At 50.6% G+C, this 20,934-nt stretch overlaps 1 protein-coding gene across 1 annotated transcript in view; it reads right to left on the bottom strand.

Moving 5' to 3' along the window:
- The window catches only part of HDAC4 (histone deacetylase 4), a 277,804-nt gene that overhangs the window by 121,332 nt on the left and 135,538 nt on the right, over positions 1-20,934 (bottom strand). Inside the window, exon 3 of the mRNA XM_040638418.1 lies at positions 15,357-15,428. Coding sequence (XP_040494352.1) covers positions 15,357-15,428 — 72 coding nt within the window. The remainder of the gene's footprint in view (positions 1-15,356; positions 15,429-20,934) is intronic.

Genomic DNA, 20,934 nt, shown 5'->3' with positions numbered 1-20,934 from the left:
GCCCGCTCTGGCCCGGCTCCTCTGGGCCCTCGGGAGCCGCCTGGGTTTGGGTCTACAGCACCCCAGGCAGGCCGCACTGCTGTGAGGCTCCAGACACGGGCACTTCTCCTCCAAAGAGGGAGGCTGCAGTGGGACTGAAACACACAGTAAACATGACCGCTGGACATGAAATTCTGACCCAAACAGAACACGGGCAAGACTGACCAGGCCGCCTCCCTGACCCTGCCTGAAGGTCCCAAAGGCCCCCGTGAAGGCTCCACGGACTCTCTGGGCTCGTGTCCCTCCCACTCCACTGCCTGGATGTGCAGGACACGAAGCTGGTGAGAAAAGACAAAAGCACAAACATCAGCCGCCTCGGTCAGTCCTGGGCACATGGTGCGATGGGTGACACTTCCGATCAGAAGTCGGCCTTGGGAAAAACCCTTCCTTCCACCTAATAATCTCCTTCAAATACTCAGGAGGATCGTGAGGGATGTTCCCCACTTTCTGCATCCACGCAGATCCTAGGGTCTCTGCCAGCATTGCCACATCTGGGCTCAAGTGGAGGAGCGGCTGGTTTTGGGCGCACCAGGGCACAGGGGGCCATTTCTCAGACGCCCCGAAGTCCCTGCTGTGCTATTAACAGTAAACCCCAGCTTTCTTATGGCCCCTGTTCCTGCTCCGGGCCACACGTTACGCTCTTCGTAATTCTGCAAGCCTATGGCCACAACAACAGTACAAAAGTTAACGGGCTGGAATAGCTCCTGATAAAACATCGATAACCCAAACAATCTAACTTCCGCCCAGGATAGCAAAGGCCTTTCTGTTCCTCCCTCCAGCACAGCGGACACTGAAGAAGCCGGCCGGGAAAGGAGGTGCTGCCATCCAGCAGAGTGGGCCTCGGCTGGGGTGGGGGGTGTGTTCAGCCAGCCCTGGGGGGGGGCACTGAAGAGGCACGAGGGGGCATTTCTGGTTAAAAACGGCAGACCAAACACCATCATTTATCCTTGCTCCCCCTACATCCCACTAAAACAGTATGGATTGTTTAAAAAAAAAAAAAAGACCCAACAGAAATGCAGACAAAATGCAAATAAGAGAGAGAACAAGGTTCTCAAAGTCAGAAAGAACATGGGTGAATAATGGGCATCTGCCTTATGAGATACAAGAAACCATATCCTACCCAATGGCAGGGAAGGGAAGGTCTGCTTTCAGATGCAAAGCCTCCTGGGAGTCAGTAGTTGGCAGGAGATGGAACATCTATCCCGGGAGCACGGAGGTGCCCAGACTCCTTCCGTACCCCACACAGCTGGAGAAGCCAAAGGCTCACTTTCTGGAGAGAGTAAGGTACCAGACTGATAGGGCTGACAGCATGGACGTCATGGGCTGCACAGGGGCAGCCAGGCTGTCTACCCCAGGATGTGGTGGCCCGGATCTGCACTACCGGTGAGGCTGGTGGGGCCGATGGATGACGTGCCCACGCAGGGCAGGAGAGCCGCCAGCCGCCAGACTATCCATGCCCCGAAGGGTCCCCCCGCCTCTGGGTGCCCTCTCCCAAAGCCGAGCAGATAGTAGGGTCCCTGGACCACCAGGAAAACTATTTGCATACACGGCAGAGCCCAAGAAGACAGACAACAGGACCCTATGCATAGGCAGGCAGTGCTGCCCCAGACAGAAGGGCAGACATGCCGTCCAGGTGGCCAACAGGATGGAGGGCAAGGCTGGGGAAGAGAAGGGGACCATGCATTAGTATGTGGAGGGAAAACGGTTTCCAAAGCCCAAATCCACAAGCCAGATGGTAGACCACATCGTCACTCTGAGGGCAAACGACATTTACTTCACAACTGTGCTGGGGTCACCTCAGCTCAGACGGGCGCGAGGGCCGTGGGTAAGAGCACACGGCACCCCCTCTGCTGCCCCGGGGGCCTCGGCCCCTCTGCCGGTTCCGTCCTCGAGGAGAGGACGCGCCAGGAGGAGGCCGCTGGGCCAAGTCTCACACCCAGGTGGGAATGGGGCGCCCTCCACGAATGGGGACTTCTGCCACATTCGGCGCTGAAAACCTCAACGCATGTCCCTCTCGCCGGAGTTTCCCAGCATTCCAAACTGCATCCCTGAGAGCCTGTCCGGGGAGGTTTGAGTGCACACACAGGTAAGCGCAAGGAAGAAGAGGAAGGAAGAAGAGGTCAGGTGGTGAGTGAGGGGGACCGAGGAGTGCCTGCTCTCTCTCCTGCACATGCGGGGCCTGCAGTGGGGGGCCTGTGTGCGCCGAGAGAATCTGAGAAGCGCCAGCACCCTGTCAGCCCAAGCGCCGCATGGCCCCTGACGTCTCATGGCCCTGGGACGCAGACAGGCCAGGCCGCGGGCTCCCAACCTGCTGGGCTCCCCGGGCACCGCCTCGCGCTCCATCACCTACGAAGGCCCATGTCAGTGAGTGACATGGGCTCAGCGAAGGGAGGGGGCTGGGTTTAGGGGCCAGAAAGCAGACACACGAGAGCGAGGCTTGTCTTCTCTCTGGAAACGCTATCCTGAGGCACAAAAGCACAAAATCCAAAACTTTACACCATAAAGAATTACACTTAAGAAACAATCCATCTTCTCGTTTGTAAATTGCACCCGGCAGTGGATTCATCCGACTCCGGAGAAAAGCCACAGGGCCGGTCGGTAACCTAGGGAGCTGTCTGGTCCGTGATCTGAAGAGCGTTTGTCATTCCTCTTCCTAATGCGCAGGCCCCCGGGCAGAGGGCTGGCTCCCGCGAGCACTCCCGTGGCCTGGTCTCTGGGGGCATCTGGGGGCTCGCGTTGCCATGCTCTTCACTACAGACGAAGCTCACGAGGTTCTCGTGCACCCACACGGCAGTCGGCAAGGCCAGGGCCTGCCCGCAGATTCATGGCTACGTGAGTCCTCCTCCGGGGCCCGGACCCGCTCACCGGGCTCGGCGTCCACCAGAGCCTCGAACATTGAGTAGGCTTGGGTACTTGATGCAGGAAAAAGCAGACATGGCTCCAACTTTATAACACAGACGCAGGGCTCAAGCCCAGTAGACCAGAACCCTCACAGCAGACATTCTCCATGTAATTCAAAGCATTTTGATGTTAGGTTACCCGCATGGGCTGGTTTTGCTTCCTTTAAACAGGGGTCCCAGGGCTGCCATCACAAAGGCTTCTGGGCTGGGGGAGAGGGATGTGGTCACCTTGGAGGAGCAGAGCAGCTGAGAGCCTAGCTACCTGCCAACTAGAGGGTACGGAACAGAAGACTGTCGAGAGCCGTGGGAAGCCCCTCGTGGGTACCACATGCCATGGCAGAGATGCCTGCCACGCTTCCCGGCACCTAGGCCTCTGCCAGGCCGAGTGGTCATGTGATGCCACAGGCCGCCCAGGCTCAGAGGCCCAGCCACCCACGCAGCCCCTCTGAGTCAGGCAGACCCCCAGAGCTGCTGGGCTCCCAGGCCTGACCTTGCACTCACTTCTTTCAATCTGGAGTCCAAAGTGGGAGCGCAGGAGTGGAGCAAGGAAGGAAATGAGGACAAACGGACACTCTGTGCTTGTGCCCCAGGAGATGCCGCTTCTGGCACGATGGCGTTCCCACACCCGGACTGCCCCCAGGAGGGCACAGAGCTGATGGAAGGCTGGGGAGGAGCAAACTGCATGGAGATCGCCAGGCTGTTCGACGAATCCCGGAAGGATGGGCTGGGAGCCCAGAAAGGACTGAAGAAGGAGGTGCTTGGGGTGGGCAGGCCTTGCAAGTAACGCCTTTTCACAATTCTGACCGGTGGGACCTTTAATCATGGAGGGGAAAGTGGAATTTGAGGGTTCCTCAGCAGCACGCCTAGGGAAGAAGGCAGTGACGAAGGTGGACGGCCCAGGGCAGCACCCTTCTTTCCAGAAGGACTTCCCAAAGTAATTCTGAGGTCCTTGAGAACAGCCCGTAACACACACCACACAAGTGCACGTGTCCAGCCTCCATGGACACAGCTGCAGTTACCCTAGGGGGCTGAGGTTACATGGGCCACAGTCTCCTAAAGTGGCCCTAATGTTATGTCGCAGCTGCTCACACAGGCTCTCAGGTGAATGTGGTGGAAGGAGGGAAGTGGAAAACTTCTCATCATCTGTTTAGCTGAGCAAACCAAACTGTGGGATTTTTGTCCCTCGATTTTTCAAACTGCAGAATTTGACTTTGTATCTGTATGTTCTAGATTTTGTTTTTCCTCCAAAACTGAAAGCAAACGAGCAAGCAGGAAGAGCACAGCAGGCCCCCATGACGCTGGGGTCCACGCTCATCCAGCGTGGCCCACGGCACGAGGTGCCCCACACGCACCTGCACGTGCCCACCTGCGTCCACGGGCGGGACGGAGCGCGTTCCCCGTGGCACGGCCTCCCGCCTGAGCAAAGCCAGGCGAGTCCAGAGTGACGATGGTGCCCATGAGGGAACCTGGAGGGTGGTCTCCGTCCGGCCATCCCCGCCTGGCACTTGAGCAGGAGCCGCCCAACGCAGCCCGATCCTCCACCGTCCTTCATCGTGCCCCATCCCAAGCCCGGAGACCCCAGCTTCATATCACAACACACGGAGGAGTGGCGCGTGAGAATTACCACGAGGGCTTGGTTCCCAGGGGGATCGACCAGTTAAGGTAACTCATCACCTTGGGTGCCAATAAGGGAGGTTTTCTGGCACTTTCCCCAGGCCATTCAGGGGTCACACATGTCTTATATTTGCATTTACCTCGCCAGATGCGTTTTCTCTCACCGAAGCCAAACAACGGTACAAGAAACACACCTGGGGGGCAGCGGAAGCTTGGGCACCAGCTAGCCTCACACAGTCCCTGCTCCAAAATTCATGACGAGTATCAAGAAATCCAATAACCCCTTGAAGTGTGGTGGTCAAATACCCTTTAAGATCTAGAAATCCACAGCTAAAGCTAAACCTCACTTTTCTCTTAGTTTGGGTATGTTCTCTTGAGTTTCTGTAGTTTTTTCGAGAGTCCAGAATTTTCTTTTAAAGACTGCACCTTTGTTTTACAGACTCAAACCGAGCCACACACGCTTTAGGGGCACATGTATGGAGGGTGATGTGCGGGCATCCCGTATCTGCGGAACGTGCTGGAGCTTCTCATGTATGCAGCTCCCATCCATAGAGTCGGCCGCCACGTCCCCCTGGGCATGGGGTTCACAGCACTGTCTGAGGTGGTCTCTCCTCCAGCAGCATAGAGCAGAGGCGGTCTTGCCCCATAATTTACATGCTGGGTGTCCTGAGAGAGCGATCCTGCCTCGAGGATCCCCGTCCCCTCTCCGTGAGGCGGAGGTACTCAGGGCAGCGAGGACCCTCGGCTGCTGTGATGAGCACACGCGTGACGGAAAGCGGCCCCTCAACGTGCCATTGGGTCAATGCTTAATACGTGCATCTTGTTCTTTTCTTGGTAAAGATTTTATTTCAGAGAGAGAGACAGAGATAGCGAGGGAGCACGAGCAGGGAGGAGGAGGAGAAGCAGACTTCCCACTGAGCAGGGAGCCCGATGCAGGGCTCGATCCCGGGACCCCAAGACCAGGACCTGAGCCGAAGGCAGGCGCTCGACCAACTGAGCCACCCGGGCGCCCAGTGCCTCCTGTTCTTACTCAGGTCTTGTTTTCCTCCCTTTGCTCCTGGTTGACAGAGGCACTGTTCTCGAACCCCTTCACTCAATCAAGGCTGCTGAGTGTCCACACAGTGCAGTGCCAAGTGAGCTCCTCTTCCAGTTCTAGAAGCCAACACCCAACACGTTCAGTACCATGTCTCTCTTCCATAATAAATACACGTTATTTTTGTAATCGGAGGGAAAAGTCTGTTACTTCAAAAAACTGACAATGATTCACAGATGAGTTCCTTAAATTTCCCTCAAGTCCCCTATAACCCAGATGCCTGGCTCAGGTGGGTGTGCGATCCCAGGGCATTTCTCACTCCCCTCAAACTTCAACATCTCTCTCTACCTAACTGAGCCGATGACGTGGCTTCCACAGGACTCCCGCCAGGCCACCGTGCCTGCGCCCCAAGCCCCCCGCCTCCGCCGGGAAGAGGGGGAACAGGTGTAGCCGCGTCCATAACCGTGCTACTGCACGGCATCAACAAAGGATGAGGACCCAACCCGGAGCCACAGGAACGAGATCGGTTCCATGTGAGGGGGGTAAACAGCTGCACGGCCTCTCGTTTATGAGGCAGCTATTCTACAATTACAGATCTGAAAACAACAAAAAGAAAACAAAAAGAAGGAAAGGTTTGTTTCCAGAGAAGAAGTTATGGGGCGGGGGGGGGGGAGTTAAGAAATCAGAATTAACCCAAACTAAACAGCATTTTCTTCTACATATAGACTTTTCTATCGTGAGATATCATTCTTGCATGAATTACTCCACAACTCAATTCAAGACAGCGGACAAATAAAAGCCAGGCCTAGTGCTTTCTGTCTGAAGTCAGACTTCACAAGGACCAACCGCATGTAAAGACAACCACGGTCAGATGCTGCCATCCACGAGCAGAACAGCCTGGCAGCGAGACCCAGACCATGGCGGGGCGGGGGCCCTGCCCCCTACTCAGAGTCCACGTTCCCACAGTGAAGGCTGGAGTCGTTCCTGCAAATCACATACACCTATTGGTTTGTTTTCACGCAGCGAGCGTCACAAGGGTGCTCAGGATTAAAGTCAACTGTGAGGACATCGGCCAGGCAAACTGGGACTGACAGAAAAGTACATCGAGGAACGTCTCTACTCCTGTATCGTGACAGTGCGACTGTAAAGAAGTTTTCATATTAAGTTTCAAACTCTGTTTTCTTGTAGGATGTAGTTTACAGTGGGTTAGAAAGACCAGGTGAGGAGTGATGAAGGCCCTTCACTCTAGCAGCTTCTGAAGGACCCCTCGACGTGCAAGCTTCGTGACCAGCGTCACACCCACCACCACGCACGCCGCCTTCCTTGCAGGCTGCCCATGGGCATGGCTTCTGCCCTGCAGACTCCGACTGCCAGTGAGGCGGGAAACACAGCATCGTCTGACTCTGACCAATGGGAATCTGGCTACCAGGAAGTTAAATGACTTGCTTCCATGTCACGCTCCCCAAGACACCATTTCTCAAGTTGGGTGTTTACTCCCAAATCAGAGGAGGAGAAGAGGCCCACAGGGACTGTCCCAGGACCCTGAACGGGCTCTGTTACAGTCAAGTCACACGCTGCCTTCACTGTGTCTGTCAATGGGATGTGAAGAGATGACATCTACCCAGGAACTACTAAAAATCAGACACATATATGTGACCCTTTTAAGAACCCTGCGAAGAAGGCATTGTTATCCCCATCCATGAAATGAACGATCAGCCTAAGGTCAGAACCAGTGGGTCAGCAGGACCCCAGGTCCCCTCAGTACGAACCTGAAGCCCATGGACTGTCTCACGCTAAGCCAGGGGGAATCCCATATCAGGACTCAGCAGGCAGGGCATCCTTCCCAAGCCAGAAAATTAAACTGGAGCCCACCTCTTTCTGGTCCACTTGTAAACGACACATACTTAACCATTTACCACCTTTCACAGCATATACGGGCTATCTGGAAAGTCTCTTCCTCTGTCCCACACCTGGGGGACACTAGGAACCCGCCTTAAGACGTCCAAACACAAGCACTCCGTGTTTAAAGGACAGTAACACTGGCAGTGAGCTCAAGAGAAAGTGAAAATCAGCATGGTTTACTTTACAGGGCTGAAATTAAAACCTGAGCATCTCAGAGGCTATTTTGAAGCCTCCCTCCCTGCACCTGGGTCAAAAGTCAAAGCATGCAGAAGGAGGGTGGAGAAGCATGAAATCAAAAGACAGAGCGGGCTGTGAGCATCACCGGTCCCAGGGACACGGAGCGCTGGAGCGCCGCCCAGGGACATCTGCAGGGAAGCAACAGGAGCTTCGTGTGTGGGGAGATGCCAGAAATGACCCTTGGCAGACCACGGAGAATCACTATGCAAAGAAGGACATCACTTCTGTGACACCTCCAGCCTCTGTTTAAGGGGACCGGGGAAGGTGAGGCGATGAGTAGGTCTGATGGGGGCCCAGGCAGAGGCAGGGGCCCGCCACCTCCCCATCCCGACTGGTGCTGCCCATGGAGGGGGCGGGCAGGGTGGCACCCAGGGAAGCTGGGGTCCAGGAGGTGCCACAGAGCCAAGACCACTGAGACAGAAGCCTCCATGCGTGGCAAAGGCAAGGGTCCAGCAGTGCGGTCTTGAAACGCGGGCTTGGGAATCTACGGTGCACCCACACCCAGGCCTTTAGGAGGTATGCTTTGCCCTAAATAAGGCCGAGCAGCCTGCACAGGATAAACGGTGCCCAGGCTCTGAGCTGAGATCCTGGAGGACGCTAGAGGGGGGCTGGACGAGGGGGTAGTTACAGGAGAAAAAAAAAAAAGTTTCCACGGCCATCTAGATTTGGAAAACATTGCTTAAAACATGATATTTAGGGAGGAGGAGTTAAGATGGCGGAGGAGTAGGAGACACCTTTTTCAGCCGGTCCCCCGAGTCGAGCAGGATAGGTACCAGACCAGCCTAAACAACCACGGAACCAGCCTGAGACGCAGGAAGACGCATCTGGCTCTCTACAAATGAACACCTCCAGCGCTGAGTATTGAGGTACGAAGCAGGGAGCCATGAAACCGTGCACAGATATCGAAGATAAACGGAAGGGTAGGAGCCGCCGCTTGGGCGCCGGAAGCGCAGCCACTTGCACGTGGAGAGCTGGCGGCTTGCGGACCGGCACCCGCAAAACAGCAGACTGAGACCGTGAGCCGGGTGCGCGCTACCAGGCATCTCGCGTGAACCCCGGAATCCCGGGCGCTCACTGGATCCAGACTGAGACCGGGAGATCCGGGAGGCGCCGCTGCTGGCGGCTGGCGGCATTAGAAACACAAAGGACAGAGACGGCCGTCTCTGGAAGTGAGGGCTGGGACGCCGGGTGTGGGCACATCCCGGACGCTGCAGGGTTGAGCAGCACCAACAGTAACAGAGTTAAAGTGGCCAGAACATTAGTAGAGAACGGGCTGCAATCCCTCTGTTCTGTGACAGAGGCTGAGATTCGCCGCTGCTGCTCTGACTTTGAAGAGGCACAGCAGACCACCAGGAAAGCTGCCAGAGAACAAAAGCCTGAAATACCGGCTCAGAGTGCCCATCCCCATCCCCTTGCAGGGGACACGGAGACTCTACCCAAACAGGGTTGCTCTGAGATCAGCGCAGCAGGCCTCCCCAGAACACAGAAGGCAGGCTGAAAAATCAAGAAGCCCAAACCCGGGCGCCTGGGTGGCGCAGTCATTGAGCCGCCTGTCTCCGGCTTAGGGCGTGATCCCCGGCTCCGAAAGGAGTCCCTCATCGGGCCTCTCCGCTGGGAGCCTGCGTCTTCCTCTCCCACTCCCTGCTTAGTTCCTCTCTCACTGGTTGGCTGCCACATAAACAAATAAATAAAATCTTTAAAGAAGAAGCCCACATCCCTAAGATCCCTATAAAACAAGGGGCATGGCCTGGGACCCAGTCAATAATTTGGGCTCTGGACAACCCGCAACCCTCTCATCAGAATGACAAGAAGGAGAAGCCCAGCAAAGAAAAGACAATGAGTCTGTGGCCTCTGCCACAGAAATAATGGATATGGATGTAACCAAAGTATCAGAAATGGAATTCAGAGTAACGATGGTCAAAATGATGAGTAGAATTGAAAACTATTAACGAAAAGGTTACTGAGAATATATAATCCCTAAGGACAGAAATGAGAGCGAATCTGACAGAAATTAAAAATTCTATGAGCCAAATGCAGGCAAATCAGAGGCTCTGACGGCCAGGGTCACAGAAGCAGAGGAACGGGTTAGTGAATTGGAGGATGGGTTAATAGAGGAAAAACCAAAATAGAAGCTGCTCTTAAAAATCCAAGCCCACGTAATGTAGGTTACGGGAGATAACTGACTCAATGAAACGATCCAATGTTAGAATCATCAGTCATCCCGAGGGGTGGAGAAAAACAGAGGTTAGAAGAGATATTTGAACAAATGTAGCTGAAAACTTCCCTAATCTAGCGAGGGAAACAAACATTCGTGTCCAAGAGGCAGAGGACCCCCTCCCAAGCTCAAACACGACAAACCACAGCCACGTCACGTCATAGTGCATTTCTCGCAATATTAGATCCAAGGATACAGTACTGAAAGCGGCCAGGGCAAAGAAATTTCTCACGCACCAAGGCAAAGGCATCAGAATTACGCAGACCTGTCTCACAGACCTGGAATGAGAGAAAGGGATGGGGAGCATATTTAAAGCTCTTTCAGAGAAAAACATGCAGCCAAGGATCCTTTATCCAGTAAGGCTGTCATTCAGAATTGATGGAGAAATAAAGACATTTCAGAATCGCCAGTCACTAACCAATTTCGTAACATCAAACCAGCCCTACAGGAGATATTATGGGGGGTTCTATAAAAGTAAAAAGGCCCCAAGAGTGATACAGAACAGAAAGTCACAGCCAATACAAACAAAGACTTTACTGGCAACATGGCATCATTAAAAACATATCTCTCAGTACTCAGTCTTAATGTTAATGGCTTAAATGCTCCCATAAAACGTGACAGGGTTGCAGATTGGATAAAAAGAAATGACCCATCCATTTGCTGTCTACAAGAGACTCATTTCGAACCCAAAGATGCATTCAGACTGAGAGTAAGGGGATGGAGTACCATCTTTCATGCAAATGGACCTCAAAAGAAAGCTGGGGTAGCAATTCTCATATCAGACAGATTGGATTTAAAACTAAAGACTATAGTTAGAGACACAGAAGGGCACTATAGTATTCTTAAAGGATGTATCCAACAAGTGGATATGACAATTATAAATATATATGCCCCCAACAGGGAAGCAGCAAGATACACAAGCCAACTCTTAACTAGAATAAAGAGACATATAGATAAAAATACGTTAATAGTAGGGGGCCTCAACACTCCACTATCAGCAATAGACAGAGCACAGGAGCAGAAAACCAACATAGAAACAAGAGCTTTGAATGCCATACTCGACGAGTTGGACCTCATAGATATATATAGAACACTACACCCAGAACCAAAGAATACTCACTCTATTCTAATGCCCATGGAACATTCTCAAGAATAGACCATGTTCTGGGACACAAAACAGGTCTCAACGATACCAAAAGATTGAAATTATCCCCTGCATATTCTCAGACCACAACGCTCTGAAATTGGAACTCAACCACAAGGAAAAATTTGGAAGAAACTCAAACACTTGGAGACTAAGAACCATCCTGCTCAGGAATGACTCGATAAACCAGGAAATCAAAAATCAAATTAAACAATTTATGGAGACCAGTGAGAATGAAAATACAACAGTCCAAAACCTATGGGATACTGCAAAGGCAGTCCTAAGGGGGAAATACATAGCCATCCAAGCCTCACTCAAAAGAATAGAAAAATCTAAAATGCAGTTTTTATATTCTCACCTCAAGAAGCTGGAACAGCAACAGAGGGACAGGCCTAATCCACGCACGAGGAAACAGTTGACCAAAATTAGAGCTGAAATCAATCAAGCAGAAACCAGAAGTACAGTAGAGCAGATCAACAGGACTAGAAGCTGGTTCTTGAGAGAATCAATAAAATTGACAGACCACTGGCAACACTTATCCAAAAAAAAAAGAGAAAGGACCCAGATTATTAAAATTATGAATGAAAAAGGAGAGGTCACAACGAACACCATTGAAATTGGAAGGATTATTAGAAATTTTTATCAACAGCGCATATGCCAATAAACTAAGCAATCTGGAAGAGATGGAATCCTTCCTGAAACCTATAAACTACCAAGATTGAAACCGGAAGAAATTGATTTCTTAAACAGGCCAATTAATTATGAAGAAATTGAGTCAGTGATAAAACAACCTTCCAAATAACAAAACTCCAGGCCCGGATGGTTTTCCCTGGGAATTCTACCAAACATTCAAGAAGAAATAATACCTATTCTCTAAAGCTATTTCAAAAAATAGAAACAGAAGGAAAGCTACCAAACTCATTCTATGAGGCCAATATTACCTTGATCCCCAAACCAGGCAAAGACCCCATCAAAAAGGAGAATTACAGACCTGATCTCTAATGATATGGACGTCAAATCCTCAACAAGATACTTGCTAATAGAATCCAACAGTACATTAAAAGGATTATCCATCACGATCAAGTGGGATTCATAGCTGATGCAAGCGTGGTTCAAATTCCGCAAATCAATCAGCGTGATACATCATATCACAAGAAAAGACTCAGGAACCATATGATCCTCTCAATCGATGCGAAAAGCATTTGACAAAAATACAGCATCGTATCCTGATTAAACCCTTCAGAGTGTAGGAATAAAGGGTACATTTCTCAATCTCATAAAAGCCATCTATGAAAAGCCTACTGCAAATATTATTCTCAATGGGGAAAAGCTGGAAGCCTTTCCCTTAAGATCAGGAACTCGACAAGGATGCCCACTCGCCACTATTATTCAACATAGTACTAGAAGTCCTTGCAACAGCAATCAGACGACAAAAAGGATCAAGGTATTCAAATCGGCAAAGAAGAAGTCAAAAATGTCTCTCTTCGCAGATGACATGATACTTATATGGAAAACCCAAAAGAAGCCACTCCCAAACTATTAGAAGTTATAGAGCAATTCAGTAATGTGGTGGGATACAAAATCAATGCTCAGAAATCAGTTGCATTTCTATACACGAATAACGAGACCGAAGAAAGAGAAATTAGGGAATCCATCCCATTTACAATAGCACCAAAAACCATACGTTACCTTGGAATTAACTTAACCAGAGACGTAAAGGACCTATATTCTAGAAACTATAAATCACTCTTGAAAGACATTGAGGAAGACATAAAAAGATGGAAAGATATTCCATAATGCTCATGGATCGGAAAATTAACATAGTTAAAATGTCCATGCTACCCAGAGCAATCTACACTTTCAATGCTATCCCGATCAAAATACTGAGGATATTTTTCAAAGAAGTGGAACAAATAGTCCTTAAATTTGTATGGAAACAGAAAAGGCCCCGAATCTCCAAGGAACTGTTGAAAAGGAAAAACAAAGCTGGGGGCATCACAATGCCGGATTTCGAGCTGTACTACAAAGCTGTGATCACAAAGACAGCATGGTACTGGCACAAAAACAGACACATAGACCAATGGAACACAATAGAGAGCCCAGAAATGGACCCTCGGCTCTTTGGGCAACTAATATTTGATAAAGCAGGAAAAAACATCCGATGGGAAAAAGTCTCTTCAATAAATGGTGCTGGGAAAATTGAACAGCTACATGCAAAAGAATGAAACTTGACCACTATCTCACACCATACACAAAAATAAACTCCAAATGGATAAAAGACCTCGATGTGAGACAGGAATCCATCAAAATTCTAGAGGAGAACATAGGCAGCAACCTCTACGACATCGGCCAAAGCAACCTTTTTCATGACACATCTCCAAAGGCAAGAGAAACAAAAGATAAAATGAATTTATGGGACTTCATCAAGATTAAAAGTTTCTGCACAGCCAAGGAAACAGTCAGAAAAACTAAGAGGCAGCCCACGGAATGGGAGAATATATTTGCAAATGACACTACAGATAAAGGACTGGTATCCAAGATCTACAAAGAACTTCTCAAACTCAATACACGAGAAACAAATAAACAAATCAAAAAATGGGCAGAAGATATGAACAGACACTTTTCCAATGAAGACATACAAATGGCTAACAGACACATGAAAAAATGTTCAAAATCATTAGCCATCAAGCAAATTCAAATCAAAAACCACACTGAGATACCACCTTACGCCAGTTAGAATGGCAAAAATAGACAAGGCAAGAGACAACAATTGTTGGAGAGGATGTGGAGAAAGGGGATCCCTCCTACATTGTTGGTGGGAATGCAAGTTGGTACAGCCACTCTGGAAAACAGTGTGGAGGTCCTTTAAAAAGTTAAAAATTGAGCTACCCTATGATCCAGCAATTGCACTACTGGGTGTTTACCCAAAAGATACAGACGTAGTGAAGAGAAGGGCCATATGAACCCCAATGTTCATAGCAGCAATGTCCACAATAGCCAAATTGTGGTAGGAGCCGAGATGCCCTTCAACAGACGACTGGATTAAGAAGTTGTGGTCCATATATACAGTGGAATATTACTCAGCCATCAGAAAGAACGAGTTCTCAACATTTGCTACAACATGGGCGGCACTGGAGGAGATAATGCGAAGTGCAATAAGTCAAGCAGAGAATGACAACTATCATATGATTTCTCTCATCTATGGAACATAAGAACTAGGAAGATCAGTAGGGGAAGAAAGGGATAAAGAAAGGGGGGGTAATCAGAAGGGGGAATGAAACATGAGAGACTATGGACTATGAGAAACAAACTGAGGGCTTCAGAGGGCAGGGGGGTGGGGGAATGGGATAGACCGGTGATGGGTAGTAAGGAGGGCACGTATTGCATGGTGCACTGGGTGTTATACACAACTAATGAATCATCGAGCCTTACATCGGAAACCGGGGATGTACTGTATGGTGACTAACATAATATAATAAAAAATCATTTAAAAAAAAAAAAAAAAAACCATGATATTTAGGGGCACATGGGTGGCTCAGTTGTTAAGCGTCTGCCTTCGGCTCAGGTCATGATCCCAGGGTCCTCGGATTGAGCCCTGCATCGGGCTCCCTGCTCAGCGGGAAGCCTGTGTCTCCCTCTCCCGCTCCCCCTGCTTGTGTTCCCTCTCTCGCTGTGTCTCTCTCTGTCAAATATATAAAATCTTAAAGAAAAAAAAAAGGCATGATATTTAGAAAGATCACCTATGGAATGAAAGACATAATCATGGCTAATGTTCTTTCGCTAATAAAATAAAAGTAAAAGGTGCCTGGGAGACAAGGTCACTGACAGGCGTCGGCCATGAGAAGCCTGGGCGGAGGGGAAGGTGTGACCTGCCCGCTGCCCTGTGGCCCGCTGCCCTGCGGCTGCCAGCAGCCAGACCACGCCAGGCAGGGAACATCTGGCCCCAGCTCAAGCTCAGAGCTCTTGCCCACAGATGCCCCTATGGATCAGGTCTTGGGGTTACGTCTCAAACGAGCAGTTGACATCTTTGGGAAGAACACACCTTCCGCAACTCAAGACAGAGAAGATCCCCAATTCTCTGCGTCTTAAGTGGCATCAAGCCAACGCCCAATTTGCTTCCACGACAGACGGCCTATTTCACCCAGGAGAAGGGCACGGGAGTCAGACGATCTGGTGGCCCACCTGTTCCCTCCAGACCCCTCAGTGCGCTGGGGCCTCCAAACAGCCCTTCGGGTGAGCCCGAGCACCCCCAGGCCAGGCGTGCTGACTTACCCGTGCTGGGCATGTGGTTCACGCGGGCAGGGGTCAGCAGCTCCACGGGCTGGTCTCGGCCAGAAAGTCCATCTGGAGGACAGAGAAAGCATTGGGCTTCAGAAACAGCTCTCATTTCCACGAAAATCCTTCACACTCAGAGTCTGCAAGGAGATTCCTCGCAAACAATGCAAATGCACGTGTCCTTCTTACTTTTAAAGGAGAACAGGTTTGATTCCATCACACTTTATTTTTCTTTGCTGAATCAGAAAATGAAAAACCCCTTGCAGAACCACCAAAATAGTCCCCAAGTGAAACATGGCGAACAGCAATTGCAGGCCTACGGCCATCCATCCGGCTTGGCCGTTCAGGGTCACTTCTGTTTGGCAGCCACGTCATACCTACTTGTGTTTGTCAGAATGGCTTTTCTGCAGAGACCACGAGCAGTAAGATGGTCAAAACACAAGAGCCACTCCTCCTCTTCCCAGATGCTGACAAACGGCCTGGGGTGTTAACAGAAACACAGCCCTGGGAGGCCCAGCCGAAAACAGCTATGGGGGTGCCTGGGGGGGCGCTCCAGGAAACGAAGACACCCAAACATGCTCTCAGAAAAATACTTGGCCAGGTACTCACAATGTAAAGAATCATTTCTTTAAATCCACTTTTCGCCTGGATTCGGGCCCTGTTTCTCTCTCTCCAGGCTGAGTGCAAAGATGGAGCTGGAACCCGGCCACCACCTAAACCCAGAGCAGGCTGCTTTTAGCCTGAGATTTTCCATATTCTCGCAGATAGAAAAGAAAGAAAACTCTGGCAAAACTTCCAGGAATCACACTTTTGGTTTAAAATTAGCTCCTGACAAGTGGTGTAAACCGAACTGCAGTGACAGGCGCGTCATGAGGACGCTGACGTGGCGGTCACTCTCGTGATTGATTTAAGGAGAAAGCGCTGGTTTCGCAGAGCGGCCACGAGCTCCCAAGGCAGACTTTCAAATCACCGCAAAGCAAATAACATCTGATCTACCGACTGAACCAGAACCTCGCTTTTCACCCAGAATGGGTAACCCCTTGCACCCCCTTCACGTGTAGTGTTACACAACGTGCCCTGTGTGTCTCTGAAAATGTTCACAATCCAAGGACAAAAACAACCACCCCGAGGAGATCCAAACATGAGCTCTTGAGACCGGAAGACCCCCAAGGAAGTGAGGGAAAGGCATGGGAGGTCTTCTCAGGGGCCCGCCGCCCCACACAACTGGGAGAATCCACCACGGGGCATCTGAGACTCCTCTCCCCAAACCAGCAATGTACCCCAACAGTTATTAGCAGTCACCAGACGCCTCTGGGGCTAAGACAGTCCAGGCTCCCTGAGAGAGGAGGACCGGCCGGCCGGGTCATACCTTAGAAGCAAACACTAGGCCCAAACATTCACTCCAACTGCGTGCACGAGGGCTTCTCCCACGGACCAGGACCACCCCTGACAGCCCAGGGGCTGACCTGTAGGCCTAACGCTATGCCACATGAGCGCCTTCACTGCCATTCAGAGAGAGGCCTTGAGACAGTAATGGAAAAGCACTTTGGAACCTTTATTCCTGAAAATAAATAAGTGAAATTCATTTTATCTATAAATAAAGTTTCATTTTCAAAAATACAAAATTGTTAGAAGTATATATTTTTTAAAAGGAATCCCACTGTAAATACTTTCAGACATCAGAAGGCCCCTCTGAAAACCCTAATCTAGCTGCAGTCTTCCAGTGGGCAAGGTCAGGAGCAGGGGGCTCGGAAAACCGTCCCACTCGGGGCTCTGCAACTAGGTTCAGGGGAGCGCAGCCTCCAGAACGAGAAACAGTTTGGAAACCAAGAAGCCGGCAAGGGGTCCTGAGGAGACTCCGAATTCCAGGAGGAGTCAGCGGCAGCACCAGGCCAGCATCCTAGCTTATACGAAGACCTCTCCTCGAGGTTGGGATTGAGCTGTTTATGTCTGCCCCAAGCCCCAAAGGTCTAATTACTCCAAAGCCAAATACATAAATGATGCATCGTAATTCACACTGAGGTGGGAAGTACATCAGATCTCAGCGCAATCAATTCAGAGTAGGAGTTAAAAGATATGTGGTGATTAGCGTATCCAAAAGTATCGCCCACGTGTTTTAAATCAAGGTATGGCTTCGCTGAGTCGCTCCTCCACAGAAATTCTGGACCTGGGGTACAGCCCACTGAATGGCCAGCGAGACATCAATCACAGGTATGCGCTCGCGGACCACCAGAAACTGCCGCTGTCTGATGAGGGCACATTCGTGGGCTGAGGCGGGAAGTGCTGTGGCCTGAAGAGTGGAGGGGGCACGGCCGATGGCTACAATGCATTTCCACTTCTTTCTTCTCCCCCTGAGCTCACCGAGTCTTCCACGGAACCCACGGAGAAGGTCAAGCAGGCTCCAGGGACACGAGCCAGGAGAACCCGGGCCGCCCGCCACAGGGACAGGTCATGAGGCACACCGTGGAACCCTGCGTGGCTGCCACCCCAGGACAGGGGAGCCCCCCACTGTCCCACCCCAAAGAGCTCGGCCAGCCCACGCTTGCACAATGTGGAGCAATTTCTGTGACAACTGCCACATCATCTGTAACACAAAACACCAAAAAGTTGCCGAATAAAAAGCTTCAACCCCTTCCCTGATGTATATAATTAAAGAGGATCTGCACATTTAATACAAAACTGTATGTTTCTTGCACCAATAAAGATATTACATGAAAAATCCACACACAGGTTACCTAATGAGATGGGGAGGAGAGATGAGGGCAGGAGTGGGGGCAGGGAGGGGAGAAGGGAGGGGAGGGCAGTAAAGGGGAAGGGAGGGCAGGGGGAGAAGGAGGAGGAGGAGGAAGAAAGAGGAGGGGAGGGCAGGAGAAGGGGAGGGGAGACGAGAGAGGAGGCACGCAACGGAGAGAAGGGACAGGAAAGGAGAGGTGAGGAGGGGAAGACTTACATACAGAATTGGGAGAGCCTCCTGTCCCCACCTTACACACTACTGTCCTACCTGGTGGGGACCCAGAGTGTCTCATTAAGGTGACATCTGCCCTTCCCCGAGGGCCTATGACACTGAGCATCTCCCCACGTACTTCCTGGATGTTTTGAATTAAAGTCTTGGGCCCTTTTTAAAAAAAAAAAAAAAGGCTTGTCTTTTTCCTGATTCAGGGGAATTCTTCACAAATTCTGACCGTGGATTCTCTGGAAGTTACATGTGACAGACACCATCTCGGAGACTGCCTTTCCTGACGGTCACATCCGTCAGTCTTTTCATAGCTCACGCTTCTCTCTTGTGTCAGGCTGAAGAAAGTCTTTACTACCTGGAGGCTCACCTGCAGGTCCTGGGGCCTCCCCTTCACGTGTCTCTCAACTCTCTACTCTTGACTCTTGTACATGGTGTGAGGTGGGGGTCTTTGGTTTTTTTCAATGAGGACAGCCAAACGTCTGATCAACATTATTAAGACCTCTTACTTTCACTGCTGGCCAGCACACGAGTTCTGTCAGACATCAAATCTCTGTCCTGTGGCCAATTTGTTCACACCTGTGCCAATAATCATACTGTCTAACTGCTGTAATTTTACAAAATCTCTTCATATCCAGCAAGGCAAGAGTCCCCGTTTTCTTCTTCAGAACCATCTTGGGTGATGTGGGTTCTTTACCACATAAATTCTAGAATCAGCTTGTCTTCCAAAAGACAGAAAGACAAAAGAAAGAAAAGAAAAGAAAAGAAAAGAAAAGAAAAGAAAAGAAAAGAAAAGAAAGAAAAGAAAAGAAAGGAAAAGAAAAGAAAAGAAAGAAGAGACGAGAAAAGAAAAGAGAAAAGAAAAGAGGACTGGAGGGTAAGGAGGAGGGGACGGGAGGGCAGGGGAAGGTGGGGAAGGGAGGAATGGGAGGGGAGGGCAGGGGACTAACTAACTCTGTATGGGACCATACAGGTACCTTGAGTTGGGAGAACGGAATCTTAGCAATAATACACCCTCTAATCCACGAACATGGAATATCAGTTCACTTCATTTCTGTCCAAGATCTTTTAGAATTCTGAGTGCAGAGGTATTAAAAACCTTTAGATTTATTCCTACATGTTTGGTATTTTAAGTAACATATTCTACACGGTACTGTAAATTTAAATCATTGCATGTGGGTTTTGTATCCCAGCATTGCGCCAAACTCATTCATTCTAATCCTTCACCTGAAGTGGATTTTCCACCTGCAGGATCATGTGCCTATGACAGTGACAGTTTGGTTTTCCTTTTATTTCTTTTTCTTGCCTTATCCTGTTGGCTGGGACTGATGCTGCATCTGCATAGAGATACTGAGAAACACCCATGCTGTTTCTGATCTCACCCCTTCCTCCTCCTCGCCTTTCCCCACGTGTGCACGCAAACCTCCCAAACCAAGGGCTATCGGCGACACAAGTATGAATGCCAGGAAACTCACACGAAGGTAAGAGAACATGATAAATTATATCCTGAACTGCGCTTGTGGGGGGGGGGCTTGTCTGGTATAGGTGGGAAAGTGCCACGGGGCTGGGGGGGTGCACCGTGTCACCTCCCAGCTCCTAGAAAGTGGCCCCTCGTCTTCAGGCACAGCTGGTTTTCAGACACTCGGTCGTGCAGTCCGAGGCCTCTGGCAGCAGTAACAATGCCAAGTGTTCATTCCAGCCAATCTTCCTATCCATTTTTATTTTTTCATAAAAACTTTTTATTTTAGAACAGTTGTGGATTTACAGAAAAATTAAAAATAGCACAGTGTTCTCACATACCCGCTTCCCCCACGATGGACACCTTCCACGAGGATGGCGTGTCTGAGCTCTGATTAACGGAAGCCCCCCGTGTATTCCGGGTTCCCGGGCTTTCCCTTCTGTCCAGCCCCCCACCCAGGATCCCACATGACCCCAAGGGGTCACATCTCCTCAGGCTCCGGCGACTGCCCTTGTTTTTAATGATGGTGACAACGTGGGGGAGTGCAGGTCAGGTACTCTGCTGAACGTCCCTCAGCTGGGACTTGTTGGGTGTTAGAACCATGACTGGACTGGGGCTGTGTCCCATCATGGGACATCACACACTACCAACAGGACACATCTCCGGGGTCGTTGGCGTCGGTCGCCTGGCCAGCGCGCATCTGTCAGGCCTCCTCACTGTAAAGTGCCTGTTTGGATCCCTGTCTACACAACATTCTCTGCAATAAAGCCACTCTCTGTAGCCCACGCTGCCGACAATGGTATCGGCTGCCCTTCTGCATCCACTTCCCAGGATGAGGGTGAGGGACACGCTCCCAGGGACGCAGCATGGAACAGCAGACAGGAAAGGCAGCCCGGCCTCTGGGTTCCCACGGAGAAGGCAGGGGCAAGGTGCACAGGGCGGGGGCAGGCCGTACCAGGGCCGCTGCGGGTGCCACCAGCTGGGCTCAAAGCCCATTCCGCCTGCACCCAAGGCCTGACCCCATGCTCCTCATCTCATTTCTCAGACTCGGGGCACATCTCTGAGGCAGGAATAGCCACAGGCCCACCCTGGAGATGTGCTGAGAATTAATTCTGTGTCTTAGGGGCTACCCTGGGCCTGGTGAGCAGTCAGCAGATTTTCTA

This window comes from Ursus maritimus, unplaced genomic scaffold (assembly GCF_017311325.1).
Source record: "Ursus maritimus isolate PB19 unplaced genomic scaffold, ASM1731132v1 scaffold_1, whole genome shotgun sequence".
Classification (NCBI taxonomy): domain Eukaryota; kingdom Metazoa; phylum Chordata; class Mammalia; order Carnivora; family Ursidae; genus Ursus; species Ursus maritimus.
This window is presented reverse-complemented; position numbering and strand designations above follow the sequence as displayed.